The following is a 20,329-nucleotide window of genomic DNA, read 5'->3' as shown; positions in this document are numbered from 1 at the left end:
ACCAAAATTTAAACACATTATAGCTGCGATAAAAGAAAAAAAGAACATATTGCGAGGTTATACTTTTGGAGGTCGGGTGTGGCGCTTTCTTAAATCCTCTGTGTGTGTCTTTTTAATTGTGTCTCAATTTGTTTTCCCGCTCATCTTTGATTCTTCTTTGCACAGCGCGGACGAAAAATTCGACGGGACGTATCCTACAAACGTTGTTGTCCGCCACAACGGCAGCTGTAACTACATCCCACCGGGTATATTTAAAAGCACGTGCAAGATCGACATCACTTGGTTCCCCTTTGACGACCAGAAGTGCGACCTCAAATTCGGTTCGTGGACATACAACGGCTACCAGTTGGACCTGCGAGTCAAAAGCGACGAGGGAGGAGACCTATCCTCCTACATCTCCAACGGCGAATGGGACCTCATTGGTGAGTCACTCTGCCTCTGCTGCGTCCACTCGGAATCCGCAATACACTCTTTTTCCAAAAGTGGGCGCCATCGCCTGTCCGCCATTGTTTGGGCACGTACTCCGAGCCTGCATTGGACGCGAGACCTGCGGCATCATTCGCCGAAGACTCGGATCCAATAACACGCTTCATGCCCAAAAAATGGCGATTACCAATGTTGCTTGACGAATTTTTGAAAAGGGTCTATTCATTCGCTTTAATGTGCCTATGCGGCGCGTAAAGTCCAGCTGCTTTCTGCGCAGCGAGCGCAGTGACGTCAGATCGCCAATTGCTATTAGAAGGATGGTGGTTAGACCATAGAGTTATTATAATGTACGCTAGAGGTTCAACTGGCGCTAGTGTCTATGCGACTTCCGGGAGGCAAATTGAAGCAGACAGCACCCAGTCTACTTTTGCGGTGCTCCTGTGCATTCCTATGGGAAAACGCGCGTGAAATTTGTCTCTTCGCCGGAAAATAACATAAATAACTTTTATTATTTCGGTTGTACCGGATAGTGTGTACATTTATTAACATTGTAAAAGTGTAATTGCTTTAATTACAGCATTTTTCTTTACCACTGAACGATGTTAAGCTTCGCTATATTTCAGGCCCAAACCTATGTTTCATGGCAGGTATGTAAAAACGAGCGACGATTCTAAGCAAACTAACGATCGAAAAGAATGTCGAGTGTGTTCAAGGTTCGCTAGCATTGCAGCGGCGCTTATATATTGCTAATATGCCCGTCCTGTCACTCTATGACAATGACTCCTTCGTGCTTCTTTACGACGGCTAAACAACATTTGAATATAAGAAATAAAGTACGTGGACTACGAAAGGTGTGCCTTTTTATTATTTCCTATGCCGGGCAGTTTTTATCGGGCACCTATTCTCTGACTTCTCCCTATTTGCAAAGATTTGGAGCGTGCGCAGGCGTGGGGTTGATGATTGGAACCCAGAACATGCATCTTTGCACATATTCATGAGCAGAAAGAATAAAGCAGCACTTTTTTATTGCAAAATTTATTTTGATCACCTGCATGCACAAGGAGTTACTTATCCAGTGTTACTGCATAGTTCTTGCCGCCTCTCCTGGTTTTCCACGTGTCTTTCGTTCGTTTGACACGTATATCCCCATGGTGGAAAGCACCGGCCCCGTGTTCGCGCTAACAGTGTCCGACAGTGCACATAAATACATGTACGAAGCGGTTTTAGCACCGCTTTTCATGCCACGAATTTCAAATAAAAACGCCGTAACTGACCAATTATTTTGTCTGCGTGACTGAGAAATGTTCCAATGTGCCAGTACGTACGAAATATTCGTGATATTTGCTCTTATAACCGAGCGCAGCGAGAAAATGCACTCGCTTTTTCCCATAGAAATGCATTACCGGAAGTCAATTTCGGACTGGTTGCTGTCTGCTTCAATTTGCAGCAGCACACTAGCGCCAGTTGAACCTCTAGCGTACATTATAATAACTCTATGGGTTAGACAGAAAGACTAGCTAGTTCTGTTTCTACTCCCACCATTCCTCCGGCAAGAGCGGGGAAGGGTGTCGTGTGCTCCTCGCGCAAAGTCAGCAGTGGCGTCAGAGCGGTGGCCCTGACGCCGAACGCCAGTGTCGTCTGCTAGTCGTAGCAATGGCTGATTACCTTTCCAATACGGCTTTCGGAAATCCATTGGTTTTTACCAACGAGGACTTAGCCTTCGGGCAAGGGGAGTGGAAATACCTCGAACGTTATGTTATTTTTTGTTCAAGAATGAACAATGAACACGCGCTCCATCGAACGAGGAAATCAAGCACTTTACATGTCGTCTGCACTCAACCGCCGTCACTACCGAGGACAAAACAGCTACGGGCGCGACGATTGGTTGCGTTCGTCGCACATATCATCACTCCCTCTCCCATCCTCCAAAAGAGGCTGTGTTCCAAATCTTACCCAAATAGATCCGAGTAACTCCGGTGTGTCATGTCAGGCGATATCACAAATAGAACGACGCTGGACGCGGGTAGGTTTTCGAACGCAAAGGTACCAAGCCCTCTTCCTGGAGGAAGATCGAGTAAATTTTAAAATACGGCAAGACGCATTTCGGTTGGCGCAGGTTATTACGTTCCCGCGTATTACTTTATGATTCATCATCCGGTGTTCTTATCGGCGAAAGTCATAATCTCGTTGACTGATGGGCGATAATTAGACGCTCGGAACTTGCCGTGCTCTGCGTTTCATAAGCTAACAGTGACTATGCGGAGAGCAAGACGTCTGCCTCTTGCGCAGGGGTTGCGGTGACGTCAGAACAACGTCAAGTTCTGATTGTCTCTGATTGGAAGGATGGTAAATAGACCTCAATGCAAAACGCCTTGAGGTCTACCCACTATTTATTTCGATCAGTCAATAAGAGCTTGGCGTTCTGATATCATCGCAACCCCTGTACCAGAAGCAGACAAACCTGCGCTTCGGATTGGAAGCATGCGATAAATCAGTGGCGTCAGAGGGCGGCTCCTAGCAGAATCATTTCGCATAGACCACGGCTGGACTGGGAAGGATATCATGTGTAGCAGCCAGCCTCAGTTTCTAATAAATTTGAACTTTTACCTGAGCACAGCGCCATACCAACGTTCGGGGACACAGTTAGCACTAACTTTTTTTTTTTTTTTTTTACGCTAGGCTTGTAAATTGAGAGCACAGATACCTTCCATGCGCCGGTGAAGAGAGCCACAATCGTATCAATCGCAGAAGACATCTACTCGATCCGCCAGCGAGCGAAGAGCAATCTCTTAATAAGAGGGACGAAAAGTACGTGTCATGTATATTTTATCAATTACCGGCAATTGTGAGTGTTGTCACCGAAGAGTGATTTCAGAACCGTCAAACGCACAAACGCTTTTTAGGATCACCTTCCAGGGAAGATAAACGAAGACACCATGGCGGTGTATGTTGCCGCTCACCACTGCAGGACACACGATCAAACCCGAGCTCCGAGCAACTCCTGCCGGTCGAATGACGAAAAACAAACCCAGAGCAATGCTGGACGTGGGTATAGGTTTTGAACGTCAAGGTGCTAACAGTTTTCACTCCGGAGCTATACACCAACTCAACTCTCCTACGTCACGCCGCGGTGGTGGCGCGCCGGACGCACTTCCGGTCTGGGGCGGTGGGCAGAAGTCGCCGTGCCAGACATGCATTCCCGTGTTCCTTTGGAAGAAACGAGACAAAAAACCTGCCTTCTCGTCAAAATGCTGCGACGGGGGTTGTACCAAGAGAGTCTGGAAAGGTTTGAAGATCAGTTTTCATGTGTTTTTGCCCCCTCCGTTCGCCCGAGAACGTGGATAGTAGCCGTGAAAAGGGCAAACAAGACGCTGTCGAACTACGATTGCGTGTGGGGGCAACACCTTGTGGTCGCCAGATGTATTTGCTTTGTTCTAACATAAACGAGAGAAAATCGTCAAGTTGTCCGAACCACCCACGGGTTCAGTGCGTCTTCAAATTCACACGGCCGCCTGATCGTTCGAACTTTCGTCTGCTCTTTCAAACATGTCTGCTTTTTGTCGTCTGCTCGTTCAAACAAAAGCGGCCCGTAGACCAAACTTTGACCCGGTGATTGCAATAAGAAGTAATTGCAGGCCTCAAAAGACTTAAGTAGGCTCGGTGTAAACAGTACATACAAGATGTTGATCATTGGTACCGGTGGCCATCACCGACTTGTTAGGCTTGGTCTGTTCCCGCTTCCGATTTTCAGTATCGACGTCGATCGTCGCCGCTACCTTCTACACTTTTGCAACACGAGCGACGTCGCTACCGAAAATATCTAGAAGAATCTCATCATGGTTTTGGCGTCCATTCTGCGGCGTTCATGCGAATGAAACGCCGCACGTCATATTATTTACGGAAAGTTTAGCGGCGTAACGAGGCTTGATAATTTCGCTTAGGCGATTAAAGTGGTAAGACATTGCGATGAGGACCTAGAATCGACAATTTCAACCCGAAAAAGAGTACGCAGACTCACACAGACGCCGACAACGTGACATTCGAGTGGTTTGTTGACGCGGGACGCGGTGCTTCTTCCCCGTTCCCCATTACGCATGCGTTCGAACTGTCGTCTGCTCTTTCAAAATTGGCTGCTTTTTGTCGTCAGCTCGTTCAAACGACAGCGGCCAGTAATCCAAACATTGACTCGGTAATTGCGATAAGAACTAAGTGCAGGCCTCAATACACTTTTGAAGGTTGGTTGGGGTAAGTAGGCTAAGTGTAAACAGATACAAGAAGATGTTGATCATTATTGTTACCAGTGGATGCATCACCGACTTGTAATGCCCGATTCTACTTGCGGTTTTCAGTATCGGCGTCCACCATCTCAGCTAAGGTCCACGCTTTTGGAGTCCAATCAACGTCGCGTCTGAAAACAGCGAGTAGAATCTCATCGTGGGAGTCAGGCTTTAGCGCCTATTCTGCGGCGTCCACGTGAAATGAATCGCCGCACGTCACATTATTCACGCAAAGTTTTGCCTCGTTAGTTTTGCTGAAGCCGCTCAAGTAGTGAGACATTGTTAGGAGGACGTAGAATCAACAATTCCAACGTGAAAAAGAGCACGGGGACTCCCACCGACGCCGACAACAACGCAATTCAATGGTTTGTTTATGGGCGACGGCGGGCTTCTTGCCCACCATCCACCGCGCATGCGGGGCGCCGGTGGCGTCCGCTAGGGGCGCGCCGGTTTGTTTGTAAACATGAGTTGGTGTATACGGAGAAAAACTGCGGGGGGGGGGGGGGGGGAGGGTTAAGGAGAAGACGCTGTGCGCGTATCAGAAGAGGACAAAGCGGGCAGTGCTTCTCTATGCGGTGTAACGTGGACACTGTCACAGCGCGCCACCTTTAGAGGTGCTCCAAATAGCCAATATATTTAGCTAAAGAATTATCTTAATTTTTTTTTATCAAGAATAGTATGAAGAGGTAACGGGACACAAAGCTTACACCAATGTGAAGACTCTCAGCTGACAGGGCTAATAAACGTTCTCACCTTATCTAATGTGAAGCCTTTTCAAAAATACTTGATTTTTCAACAAAATTGTGCGTTTAAAATTGTAAGAATGGCAGACAAATAAATATTCGATTTACTCCATAAAAACTGCCTATGCGATTCCATTTCTTAAAAGAAACGAAACAAACAATGTCTTTAAGAATGATTTCAGACAACGGTGATAAACACTTGCCTTAAAACGTGCATAATCTTTCAGTTATTTTAGACGAGCTTTTCCTTTGTCTTTCTTACCCGTTTTGAAGACCTCTCACAGTTTAGTTATTATACCCAATTTCCACAAGTGTTGGTCCACGGGTTCCAGTGGACGAATTCGAATCTCGCTCGAGGCAACAACCATTTGATGGAAGGGTGATTCGGGCGCGATCACCATATAACTGAAAGTTTTGATTGCACGTCAAAAGATTAATCGATCAATCGATGATTCCATTTAAATAAACGCATGCTACAAATTAATGGCAACCGTCTGGGCTCATATTCGTTTGGCTAGTCTGGGCTCATTTTATTAAAATATAATTCAGAAAGTCACTATTATTTGAAATAATCAAAAAAGAGCAAAATCAACAAATTGTCAGGTTAAGCAAGTGCTTATAGAATACAGAAAACACCACATATACAATAAATTAACGCAAGCACATTCTATAGAGTGATTCATCTCTCCGGGATATCAACATTAATCCTCCGTCTTTCAAGCGGGCAAGCCAGATGCTGTTCTTCAATCAAGCATAGAAACCCTCTAAACTAATATGTTTTTTTTTACTTCTAGGAGTATAGTATGCTCGGATCTAGGAAAAACCTTGTGAAGTCTATGCACTAAATTCACTTTATGTGTTCCTAGCTGGTTCTTTGGGGTTGAATGTGAGTGTCATTTCATAATATACCTCGAGCGGAAGAACCTGCCTAGCTCGGTTAATCTTTCCGAAAGATAAATTACTTGTTTAGTCCGACATTATCTCTAAAAGTTTGAGCTCTAATGCAATCAAGTGAAAGGCAGGGGGGGGGGGGGGGTGTAGACTGTTAAATTAAAATTTTACTGGAAGCCATTCAGTGACATTTCAAAGATGGGCTAAACCCGAGCGCATGACGTTCATTCCACGTTGCACGAGATTTTCGCTTTGACAGGCGATGAAAGCCCCTCGGAATTTCGCAACATGGCACGTTTAGAACGGTTTCAATATATCGTCCTTGGTTTGGAACAGAATGGCCCAACAATTTCGCAAATTGAATGACAGTTTTAAACACCAAACCTTCAATGGCAGGCAAAAAAATTGTCCTCGTTCAAAATAAGTTGAGCCTTTCGGCCACTCGTCGATCACATACGGGCTGACACATAACAAAGCTACCGCGTTAATCCTGTCAGGTGGATTTATTAGAACTGCTTGACACAAAATAAATAATTTTTATTCGGAAAGCGATATATATATAGTGAGTATATTGCAAATGTCATTCGGCTGTTCGTAACACATGCGTGTAGGTGTGTAGATGTGCACTACAGTGTTTGAAGCAGTACGATTATTATAGGGAGAAAAACGAGTTACATATGTAACGTCCCTTTGGAACGTAATATGTGTAACTCCTTATATGTTATATGTAACGTCCCTTTGAAATCGTGCTTACCATTCTCTGAGGTGAAGCTATCTTGTGCGGTTTTGTTCGGATTTTAGGGTGCTTCGTGCAGAGAACGGAAGTCATAAACTCGACGCTTCTCAGGTACTTTACAGGACAGTAGATGCCTAAAAAGCTTGAAAATCTAGTCTAAAAGGAACTTCGACTTCACTTTTCAAACACCGTGACTTAACAATAAAAAAAAGCGAACAATTTTGTACTGTTTTTGCTTGCGCATACCCTTGTTACTGAGCTCAAGATTCTCGGGCTTTTTTATACCACTGAGAGACGCAATATCGGTATGTATTTTTTTTTTCATTAGGCTTTTAGATGCCGCAAACCAGAAACGTGAAAGTGCAATGTTTTCATGAAAAAATATTTTAAGAATCCTAAAATATCGCTGCGTATCCCCGACTTATATTAACATAGCTGTTGTTTTTGTCGCTGTGTTAGAAAAATATTATCCGCTATATCGTTTACAAACTTCCGTCTAAAATCAAAAGAATTTCTCATGCGCTGAAATACCAAACTTAGAGTGCACAACTACATTTGATACGTAAATATAGTTGGAGAGAAAAAAAAAAGGCATAAGGTTAATTCAAAAAATAACATAGCACCTGGTATGATGCAGCGCGGAGCTATTTCAGTACATAGAGGAACATTAAGAACGTGGTGTTTAATCTCCATAATATTGTTTTCTCAGCAAGTAATGCGGTAGGCAGGTGAAGGAATAGTCATGACAACTTGAGAGACGCGAGGCGTGGCTTTTTATGTTCACGCATATTCGTCTTTTGACGCTCTTATCAGTTAATTAGGCAAGCAATCTCATTAAATGTACAGAGATAATAATTACGATCCTCGGGGCTCAACACGCCCAGCAGTTCTTATGCTTTCGGTGACTCTGGTATCTATTGGCCCTCCACCTGCAAGGCGAGGTGCACAACAAAGATGAATGTACAGGGTGGCCCAAAACAAAAGTACACAATTATTTTCTCTGTAAAAATAAACCACGGATTGCCAAAAGCTAATTTTGCGCCCATATGTTGCCATAAAGGTCTGGTCCAGATGCCAAAAATTTTATGACAGACCGTTATTTCAATAAGAATTTAGAAGTGATTTTCTGAAAATTTCAATGAGAAAAGTGGGCCAGTTTTTGTCCATTTTTTGTAACTGGGGGCAACTTAGGTCGGTGTGTTCGAGGGCTCTGGCGGCCGCCATTTCTCCATTGAAAAATACAAATAAATGTCTCATAATATTTTAACAAGATGACGGTTCGTTCTGACACTTTGGCACCTATTCGAACCGCTTGCGCTACATTCGGGCGTAAAATGAGCATTCAGCGATGCGTAATTTATTTATGCAGTAATGCAGACGTTGCAATTTGTCTTTTACATTATTTTTAGGATTGAGTGAACATGAATATTGAGGGCTCTGGTATTTTTTATGCCCAATGTGTCAACCTGCCCTTCTCCGAGCCAAGATTATATCTGCTGATAATAAAAAAATAAATCAATTTGCTCTAGTATTACAAAGACCACCATGAAGAGCGACGATCAAGGAAAAGACGTTATTCAGGGATGCTATACGCCCTATCCACGTCTTGATCCCCCTTGGAAATTGCGTCGTATCTCATTTCATTGCCTCCTTTATTTATCCACAAACACCGAAGTCTTATTACACATGAATGAAATCTTGGCGGCACATTTATAAACATTCCCGAGATGATTTCAGATTTAAGGGAGAATTTGGTCGTTAATCACATTGTTATGTACATTCTCCCTGCATTCAGAGTTTCGTTTTTTTTTCCCTTTTTTTTCTCATATTGCTGCAGGTTTTAAATGTTTGCGCTCGAAAAACATATTTGCTTTTAGACAAAATCTTTCGGATGACTAGGCCGCAGTAATGAGAAACCGCCGAAGCAGGTTGATATGGTGGTTGTATTTACTTGCTTATGATGTTGTATGGGCTCATCAGTGTTGCAGAGCGATATAAAAAGCTTTTTCGACTAAGCCAAGCAAAGCCCCCCCCCCCCCCACCGCCCCCCCCCCCCCCCCTCAAGAAAAAAAAAAGTATTTGCATCATATACTTTACGGGGCTGAAATTAATTAAATATTTTATACTTTTTTACTTTTTCGGACTCCCACGCAAATTTTTGAAAATCTTTTAGGCCCAATTCACCACTGCAACACGCACAAAGGGAACATGTTTTTTCTCTCAATAGGAAAGCATTTCAAGTGGGTATTACTCAGATATATTTATATATTCAGAGATGTAGTATCTACCTTTTATTTATTTTTAACGAATGGGTAGGAACCAGCTCCAAATTCTTTTGCTGAAACCATCTACGCATTTTTTCTTCGAAAATGCTTCTCGGGAGGCAAACGCTGAGCTTGCATCGCAGAACATATTACTATATTTTTATTATTGTCGAACCTAGAATAAAAACAACCTATTTTAAGACGAGAATTGATCGGTATATAAAATACCTCAATAACAATTGTTCACGAAAAAATAAATGTGACTATGCGTACATGGTAATATACTAATCTAGACATGCAGTATTGATGGGTTTGTATTTATAACATCAAAATAAAGAAGCGGGGATTTACTGTACTTATATACCTCATTTTTTTAATACAGTACTTGTAAGCCATAAATGGGTCACGCAAAAATATTCAATTATAATGTTTCGCGCTTTACTCGCACTTACAACCACTAGAGCAACCGAAGTTGCTCTAGTGGTTGTAAGTACTAGTAGGCAACGCCTGTGACCAAAAATCCAGTTCTCGCGGAGAAATTTCAAGAAGAAAGACTTTTTCTTTGTTTTTCGTTTTCTCCCTTGCGAAACATGATGTCACATGGCCTACAGTGTTCACACAGTCACGGAAATTATCTCATAGTGACGATATTCAAATGCGGCTTATAGACGGGACAGGAACACTGTGCGAGCACTCCATTTGGGCTTGTGACAATCAACGCCTCGATACGCATTCGGATATTGGTGGATCGTGTTCAATCCCTGCTATGTCAAGAACCTCTGGAACTCGATACGTGCCTTCTGCTTTTCCATCCTCAGCGCGTGGCTATGCTGAACATTGGTTTCATATAATAGGCTCCTGATCACGTGGCAGATTCTTATGGCTACAAATTAAGAGTGCGAACGTTGTTTGTCTTTCGATAGATTTTTCTGGGAATTGTATTGCATGTAGATTACATTCAAGGCGTGTTTTTTTTATGTATGAACGTTTAGATATATTTTTAAGCGATATTTACTGAAAATACAAATTGTATCACATCTCCCATTTAAAACTGAAACAGTTCTGCGGAGCGGCTAGTCATTATTACGGGCATTTTACTCTTAAAAACACGGGTATTTAACCTATGTGGTTACTCCACGAAATAGTCTACAAGAAGTCTGAAGCTTTAGAATTTTCTCTTAGCTTAATGAAGACTGCGGCATAAGCCTCAAGTTTTTTTACAGCGTACACATAAACAATTAGATTCAAGTTATTTTACACTAAGTGCAGAAAGAAGGCGGGGGGAGGCGACAGGGGGAAACGCTGAAATAATGCAGGAAGATAGGTCATTACCTTCTTCACTTGTCAGCTTGGTAGGCAAAAAATGTAACAAAGAAAATATTTAAACGGGAATTAACTAAGATAGGCAAGAATAATACAGAGTCAGAGGGAAAAACATTTGCACAATGCCATTCAGTTAGCAAATTCAATGGGAACGCCTTCCTCGCCTAAATCGTTTAATAAAGTGGGTAGTGCGTGTTTAAGCATCTGTAGGCCGTAGCTCGTTCAAGGACGTACCACTCTCCAGGACCCAGCGCTTCGCACTCCGTATGCAATAATTTATTTAAAGTAAATTTTGCTGATTTTTGCAGCTCATAATTTGTAATGTCAAGAAATTCCGCATACGTTGTAGCCACTTTATAATCAAAGTTTTTTTTTTCCAATTTTTATTATTGTAATTATATGTTAGAATGGTTCAGTGTGCGAGTAACGTGGCGCATTTTCTACGCCGCAAATGACCTTTTTCTGCCAGAAAAGCAATTTATTTATGCATATACAAGTTGTAGCTCTCCAGACTATGTGACTATAAGATAAATGAATATTAAATAATGATTTAAAATTCAGAGTTTTACATTGGGTGGTTAATTTATACCGCTGTTTGAAAAGAACACCTATGATTATCGTATTGATAAAGTATGGGTTTGAATATTAGCGTCCCATAATAATGCTCATAGCACACCACACCTAGTATTTTCAGAGTAATTACTAATTCAATTTCACAAGTGCTTAATATTAATCTAGCAGAGGCATTGGCAATAATTATGATATTAAAAAAACAAGTATATTTTCACATTGGAAACAATATTTGCCTTTGGAAACGTAATGAAACAAACAAACAACTCATACAGCTACCTTCTATTCTACTACAGTAAAGTTTAATAAGCCTTGGCCGCAAATTTACATCAAACAACCGATATAACATTTTTGGGGCTAAAAGTCTGCTTTGATTATATTCTGTTTGAAGATAGAGAGCTTCACGATTGTATACAAAAAGATATAGTTTAAAAGAGGCAGCGATTCAGTTATTAGCTGAACTATTGGAACAAGGAAAGCATGTATCACAATGGTGCCATCAGATACCATCAACATATTGTTAGGCTAAGTGCGGTGTGTCTGAACTGTGGGAGTAACGTTACGTTAACGCATTTTAGGAGAATTTATGGAACATGTTAAAGTAATTTTTTAACATATACAGTCAGACGTTAAACTAACAAATGCTCCAAATATATAATTGAAGAGCAAGAAACCCTGCCTCTTGAAGGGATTCTTAATTTGAATAAGCAAACCTCTGTAAGTCTGATGGTATTGTTTTTCTTAAATCACGCCTCTAAATTACGTTTTCCTATAATCAATAAAAGTTCTCGTAAAACGCGGGCAGGTCATGTTGATAAAGAGCAAATCATTTTTGTTTTTAGGATAGCCCGGATCATGTGAAGTTTTATTTAACGCACACATCAATTCATACACTGAGATCACATCTAGATAGGTAGGTTGAGTGTAATGCAATCTTATTTTGAACATAATGTAAAAAGTAGCATTCTGTTTAGGCACGTTACTACATTTAGAAAAAAAATATTAGTCTTCTATCTTAAGCAAACATATGCAGATATATAATTCTGGCGCATTTTATTGCTTAAAAAGTTACGCACAAACACGCGATTGCGTAAAATAGGACTCCAGCAAAACTTCACGAAAACAAGCGCGCACACAGAAGCACGAATGAGGACATACAAAAACGTAAACCTACAAACTCCCGTATTCAGATTTTTTTTCTTTTTTACGAAATTGGGGCTGACACACGCGTGCGAACATGACCAATCTGACTTTTTTTAAGCACAAATGTTTTCGGTTGGTAGGCAACAATTCCACAGATAATGATAGGAAGTAGAGATAACGTTGGAGTTCGCGACAATCTCACTACAAAACGTTAACATTCGAGTGGCTTATCAAAGGCTGAACGAAATCCGCGTCTTTCCTCTTTGTTCATTTCAATATGCAAGATTTTAACCAGGACAGGGGCCAAATCCTGCCGTACCAGGAATGCGCTCCGAGGCGCGAAGATAGAAGAGCACATACCGAGCTTGTGATAGCAAAAAGGCTGCAGATGCGGTGAAGGCCGAAGAAAAGGGCCGCAGGTCGTTTGAACTGTTCCTAGTTTCCTATCCAACAATTGTATAGGTGCTCCTTTATTTGCCCCCCAGCTCAGCGTGTGGTATTCATCGATGCACATAAAAATACAGCTGTGGGTCCGCTAGAAATCCAATCTGTGCTTCCCAGTTCACCCATAGTTTTCTCTTACTCCAAGATTACAGGGTTTTCACTTTTCTTCTAGACTTGTTTTTCCTAACACTTATTGCTGTGAGTATTTTTTGGCATAAGGAAACGGTCGTGCAGTTTCGAGTGCAAGAAAAAAGATTCGCTGCATCGATGCTCTTTTCGCGGCGGAGGAGGAACGCGGATTTTCGTCGGTGCGAAATTGAGAAAACTGCGAACGGTGAGGATTAAACATTTTATTTGTTTACACCGGCCCGTCTGGAGTTCAGACATCATCCGTTAAAAAGGATGTATAAAATACTGAAGTGAGAAATAAAAGATGTTTATATTCAGTTTATGACAGGTTACTCTGGACCGCGGCAAGAGAACTTTTATATTTAATTTGGAGACATAAATGTTTTTAGAGGAGCTGAGTATTTACGATGATTCAGCTTCCAATGACACAAATATTTTATTAAGGAGGCAGCTGCATCATGATGGCTCAACAAAAAAAAATAGTCACGTTAAAAAATTAAAGTAAACTTCAAATATTTGTATCGCAAAAGTAAGAATTCTCGTGACCGAAAAGGAATTACCGTTTGATATATGTCCGATCTTTAAAAGACCGCACTTCTTTATTTTACAATGATACTATAAGGCTTCCTGAAAAAAAGAGGAAAAATCTAAAAATATTTGTGCTGCTCCTTTAATTACAAAGTGGCGGTAACAATTTCTTTTTGAAAGATGAGCTTACTGCGCTCTCAGACTGAATCGAAACTTTTACGTGCCCAGAATCTGACTCCGATTACCAGTATAAACGCTACATCTTTTTTTTTCTCTTTTTTTATTTGCGAGGCGTTTTTTTGTAGGTGACAGAAGTAGGATATCTTTAAAATTCGAAGTAAAGTAGGCATGTAGTGGGTCATTTTTAGGCAGAGTTCACGTTAAAATAATAACAAAATACATGGAGCTATACCTGTGGTTAGCTTTGAAAAAGCGTCGCCAAAAGATGAGTATAACAAATAAAATATTTGTCTAAAACGGTTCCAAACTGTATCTGGCCTTTTAGCAAGCATCACAAAAAAACAGAATGAGCTGCATAAAAATGGCTTAGATGTCATGAAAGCAGCCACCCAATTTAACCCAAGTGCAATACCGACTAAACAGGGCAATATCAAAAAAGCAACCATGTTTAGGCCTTTTCTCATGTTTATTGGTCTCTCTAGTTTGCAAATCGATCAATTATGAGATGAAGTAAAGTGTTGTCCGCTTACGCGTTTTCTCAGAAAATATTCTGCACAATCAGAGCAGAAATAAAATATTACATATGTACTCTTCAGAAATTATGCATGGCCTGGTCGCAGGGTTAGACTTAAAAACTAGATTTTATAGTTTCCTTGAGCGTGTGGACTATCTCGTCGGAGTTTCTTTCCATGTATGCTGTGACCAGCCGTCTGAAGATTGATCGCTAATGCGCCCTTCTGAATTCGTAAGAAAATTTTTATTCGCACAGGACTACACGGAAATTATTTATCACTGCTTTTGCGGCCCTTTTAAGTTCATATCTCGTTCAAGTGCGCGCCGGAACTAGAAATTCGCAATCACTCAATGAGGAACAAAAAGCGTAATTGATGACTTTGAAGTTTGAATTTCGAACAGCTCCCGTTAGACAGCACAAAATTGCTTATAATTTAGTAACTGAAAGTTTCAGCACATAATTACCATGATCGCCATAAAAAAAAAACTAATACCTTGGTTTGCTAAGATGGGTATATATATATATATATATACATAATCCGATCAAGATATACTTGGGCAGGATCGCCATCGAGATTCTGCTTTTAGCATGTTTTCCTGCATTTTGTCTCTTTGTCCACATCAGAATTTACCCGAATGTCATGCTTTATTTATGAGAAGTGCATATCAGGCCACCTTGCCTTTGGGTCTCGTATTACTAAATAGTTTTCAAAATTTTGTTTGCGCGTACATCTGCATGTAAATAATAAAGGTATTTATTCGGAAGCATGGCACGTGCACATCTATATGTAAAAAGAATGGACGTTTCCAGCGTGTTTTCTTCATTATATGATAGATCACGAAATTAGTACGTCATTTGGGTATGCATTTATATAGCGCGAGAATAGACGCTGCATAATTCAAAAGATAATCTGGAAGAGTACGCGTTGAAGAACTGTCAATCATTGCAAACAAGTTGATTCCAGTGCACTTACAATATAATAGCGAACTTGAAGGATGCAATCCGTGATATATGTCGACACGGTCAAAGCAGGCTGACCACACAAACACAAAAACGAGAGGAAACGGCTCCTTGGAAGTTTCAACACGATGCAGCGCACAAGCTGTCATTTGCCGAACCCAACCAAACCGCAAGAATTCCTGACTTATTCGAAGAATCACTTGTTGCCGATATACGTGTAGGACTTTTCAAACACCGATAGGTTTGGTGCACATCGAATGCGTTGTCGAGAGACATCCTAATAAGACCGCAGGGTTAGGCGACAGATCGAAGCAGGTAGGACGAGCGAAGTTCGAACTGCAACTGACAACAAGCAGACAATGAAAAAAGCGGCGGCCAGGCGCGCCCTTCTGGATCTCGATGCTTATCAGCGTGTAGCTGGCGCGCTGCTGCGGGTCACGCGACAGAGGTGACAAGAGAAGAGGGAAGGGGCGCGGTGAAGATGCAGGACAACGGGACAGCCTCGTACCCTCTCCCCAGGCGTTCCAGTAACACATCTTTTTAGCCTCGGAAAGCATGCGCGCGCATTTCAGAACGCTCGAACGCTGGAAATGGCGCCGGCCAGAAGCTCAGTTTGCGCACGAGCGAAGAAAATACTCAGCGCGAGCTCGTAGTTTGACTGCTGCAACGGGGGGCGTGCTTTCGCAATGCTCGATGTTCTTGCAGCCGCGTGTTCGCGCGCTACCTTCGCTGCATCTTGAATTGAAGTGAAACGGAGTCTAGAAGTACATTCTTTCACGCAGTCGCGTCTTCTGCGGGAGAAATTTGAGCTGAATAAGTAAACTGAGGCAACAAAGATCGACAAAGTTTTAAAGTTCTGTCAAAAATATCGGCTCACCAACGTCGCGCGTTTACGTAAAAAAGGTGTTAGTTTTAGTTGCAGTCTAAGCGAGCATCAGCGCAATTAATATAAATATAATTACTTACGCGGACGTTCTGAAATTGATAAACCGGCGCTCTCAGCCTTCCAGACACATTGGTTGCCACGGCTGAAACAGGCGTGCCCATGCCGCCAATCTGTACGTTCAATATCAAACGGGCTCCGGAGAGCCGTTTGATAAAACCGGTACAGTTTCCCGGTCACCGGTCACCCGTCTGTGCAACATGCATGGTCACCGGTTTGAGCAAACGTGCGACAACTTCGCCCGAACGAGTCGCCCATTTTCCCAGACGAGCGACGTTTGCCAAAGGAGTGACCAGTTTGTCCAAATAGGTAAACGTTATGGCTCATAACCCCTTTGAGCCACACGGGCGACCCCTTTGACAAACTGGTGACCGGTATGGCTAAACTGTTACCGGTATTGACCCGCTTACTTTCATATAGGCGCCTAATGTTGTTTTTTTAGGAGAGTTCTTTATTTTCTAATTTCGCGAATTCTAAAACTCATCCAATCAGCTCTTTCCTATCGCTTTTTTTTATTTGTACGATATTTATGCATTCTTGGTATTGAGGTTGCGAAATCCTTTTTTGCAGTCATGATTCGCCACTCGTGGCAAGTAGAAAAGCTTAAGTCAATTCAGAGGATTCAAGCAATCAAAACAGATATTAAGTTTTCTTTCTTCCTTTTTAAATTTTTGAAGGTTTGCTTAAGAGGCTGTTGTTTCAGATTTGATGAATAATCGAGAAGGTCAATTAAGACGTGTCCCTCTGCGCAGGACAATGGGAGTACAAAAATGCTAGGTGTCTGTCCGCACGCCAAAGCAATTGCGCCGCTAAAAGACGAGAAGGAGGGATCACGTGGGCGACGACGAAGTACAACCTGGAAAGACATTCTTTTTCATTCAATGATACACTGACACTTTGGCCGAGGTTTTTCTCTCCCTCGTCGCAGCGCATATGTTACTTGTTAGTTGACAATAACAATGTACCCCTTGAACTACCTTCAACTCCCCTCTCTGAAAAAGTAAAGTTCTGGTCAGTAAAAAAAAGAAAAAAAAACAAAAAACGACGGGTTTCTGAAAGCCGCAAAAAAGACACTGAAGCCATTTATGCTACTATAGTCACTGAAAACTTAAGAAACTCAAGGAGGGATTTGTTATGTTTGCGCTTTTTCACAAGCTAACGAGCTTACTGAATTCGGAGCGATTATAAAAGGTACAAAACTCGCTATCCCAAGCGTTTTTTTTAACTGCCAGTGACTCAGCAGTCGACGACGGAACTCGCCACCGTATTCTCAGCAAAGGAGAAAACACTTTTTTTTTTTTTCCCGCTCAGATTGGAGGATACAATGCGTGGAGACAGGAGAAAGCCTCTGTGTCGACCTACGGTGCCATGACATTACTATGCGGAGCGCACGTTCGTCTGCCTTTTTTTTTTTTTTTTTTGCAGGGTTTGTGGTGACGTGAGTACGTCGACGAGCTCTAAATTCCCTCGGATTGAAAGACAGTGGGTAGACCTCAAGCCACCTTGCTTTCAGGTCTACCCACTATCCTTCAATCAGAGCCAATCTGAGCTTGGTGTTCTGACGTCACCACAACTCCTGCAAAAGGAGCAGACGAACTTTCTCTCCGCTTAACTCTTAGCAAGGGGGAGGGAAACTTGCTCGCCGTATTACCTTCCAAATCGTAATTGTGACCAGATTAGGCCATCTATGGCGACGGTTTGGAACGTTTGAGATTGCCTTGCCTCGGAAGGCCCAAAATTAGGGAAGCGTATTTCGAAATTTTGTGCGGGAAAATTGTTTCATTGTTTGTTCGCGGGACAATTAGATGCAGTCGTCCTGAGCCAATCATCCGCCGTTGTTGTCAAAATTTTAGAGCGAAAATCATGTTTTTGGCGCGCTCGCCTCTTGTACTACATCTTTTTTTAACCAATTTTGTGGTACCGAGTATCGCGGCAGCAAAAAACAAAAACAATGAACAGTTACAATACTTTTAGGGCATCAGGCCGTTTAGCACACCAGCGTTGATAATGTCTCATTAGATTTTATTTGAATGCAAGCATTACTAGCCACATCAACGGCAAAAATCTGCCATCTGACAGGGCCACGTGATTATCTGATTGTAACAATCGTTAACAACGCATTTGACGAATTATATCATCGACATATCTCCTGGCCACGGTGTGCTCCTGGGTCATTACGTTGCAAGATAACGGACAAACCAAATTTCTTTTAGAATAAGTGTGCAAATATGGTTGGTTCTAGTGAGTAATGTCACTAAATAAAGATTCTACGCGAATTTTACTAACAGGTGGGAAACTTATATTACTATTTTGAGTTAGCATGATTTAACTGGAAGAATTCGTGGGAAAATGCAGAAACATTGAATAAAAAAAAATGTTTTGTGATCCCTGTGCCGGCTTGCCTCAGCTGAGACTTGAGAAAAAAAAAGCACTGCCAACGCCAGCGGACGGGCTGAGCGGGACTCAAAACGCGTCTCAGGACGCTGGCGCACCCCATCCTTTGCATTGCTTTCTTCACCCAGTCTTGGCTGAGACGCTGTTCTAGCAAACTGGCCCTGGTGATGCGGCTGAAGTTCGTGCACTCCTGTCACTAACAAAATACGTCTGTAAAAATTAAAAGAAGAACACTGGGCACTTCAAATGTTGACATTTTTTACAAGTTTTACCCCATGCTAATTTTTGCCTGAGAAATAGCAGGACGACACGAGCGAAGAGAAGCGCTTCGCACAAGGTAGCAGCACCCCGTAGTTTGCTACCTGTAGTGTGACAAATTACAAAACATATCAGTCTAACAAATACTAGAATATCCGAAAAAAAGACCCCTACACAAGTTGTGAAACAAAGCTTTCTTTCATTTTTTTTATCTGTATGTAGAACTGAAAAGCGTTCAGATATTTTTCGCATCGCATTTGACGATGGGTCAAGATAAGTCGGTTACATTTAGGATTCTGTGTTTTCGGCGTTCGTTTGTCGTGAAATTCGGAGGGTGTTATTTCGGTGTTTATTTTTCGGTGAAATTTCGGGGTTTATCGAAGCTGGTTTTTGCTAGAGTTTCGATTCTTTAAAATTAGTAGTTTATTTTACTGTGTTCTTATATAAAAATGAAAATAGAAAAATAAAATCCGGGTACCATGACCTGTTGTCTTGACGTGGTAGCAGGCAAATCCCTTTTGCTAATAGTTATAGATTTAAAAGAAAACTTAAGTGGCATGACCTCAGGACCTGCGACCCGGTGCTCTATGAAGTGTGTTTACAAAACAGCGTCTTTTTGCTTTTGTTTTTTAATCTTCTGACCTCGAAATTCGGAGCGTTTTGGGTATATTCGAACTGACAGAAAAGTTACCGGCGAAAGGTTTTTCCTGTTTTTCTTTCATATTGGTCCCAAAACAGGGACATCTATAGTTATATCTCAGCTCACTCTATTTAAACAATATCTCCTCTATGCACCATATAAGCATCCGACGTTTCGCTAAAAGTAGTGTTCGGGAAAGTACCTGAAAAGCACTTGAATTAAAGTACGAAGTTCATCAAGTGATGTAGTAAGTACACCGGGCACGATGTACTTTAGGTGAACTACTATATATGCAATGTGTGTTCAAAGCAGACTACAAGAACTTTTAGTACAATCTGTGTTTAGGTCTCTTCCTATTTTTCCCGCTAAATGAATACTTAAAACAGTAAGCTCGTTACCGCTATTATGTTATTTATGATGCCCGTTCATTTTCCTGTGCATTGTTTTTAAACGGGTATGCATTGCTACATCGGTTAATCGGATAACATCAAGTAGCCACACTGTAGATATTTTGCTCTCGTTGACGAACAGTTGAACTCAATAAACTTGTAAGACACTTACCTGTTCACAAAGCATCATTCTATGATTCAAAAACAATACAAAAGTATGGAAATTTACTTTGAAGCCGGTAGTTGTGCTTTCCTAAACAAAAGCACCGTAAACGTACTTAAGTTGAAGTACAAAAAGTACAAGTTTTCTTTTTCTAAGCGTACTTAAAATATTACTTGAAGTGCAAAGCACTAAACGTACTTCCCGACATTGGCTAAAAGTCTGAATAGGTTTATCACAGTCAGCGACTGGAAGGCGTTTTAAGATATTAGAGGGTTTGCACTTAAGTTATATACTTTTTTTCACAAGAAGGTACCCCCCCCCTCCCCCCCAAGGGCTGGATACAAAATCACATCGGCAAAGTCACAATCACACCCTAATTAATATTACTCACCCAAGTTTTTCTTATTACCGTGT

General features: G+C 41.7%; 1 protein-coding gene across 1 annotated transcript in view; it reads left to right on the top strand.

Annotated features, from left to right (window-relative positions):
* Positions 1-20,329, top strand: part of LOC121836190 (acetylcholine receptor subunit alpha-type acr-16-like) — a 103,312-nt gene that overhangs the window by 61,610 nt on the left and 21,373 nt on the right. The window contains exon 5 of the mRNA XM_042291010.1: positions 166-422. Coding sequence (XP_042146944.1) covers positions 166-422 — 257 coding nt within the window. The remainder of the gene's footprint in view (positions 1-165; positions 423-20,329) is intronic.

This window comes from Ixodes scapularis, unplaced genomic scaffold (genome assembly GCF_016920785.2).
Source record: "Ixodes scapularis isolate PalLabHiFi unplaced genomic scaffold, ASM1692078v2 PGA_scaffold1__304_contigs__length_218370807, whole genome shotgun sequence".
Classification (NCBI taxonomy): domain Eukaryota; kingdom Metazoa; phylum Arthropoda; class Arachnida; order Ixodida; family Ixodidae; genus Ixodes; species Ixodes scapularis.
This window is presented reverse-complemented; position numbering and strand designations above follow the sequence as displayed.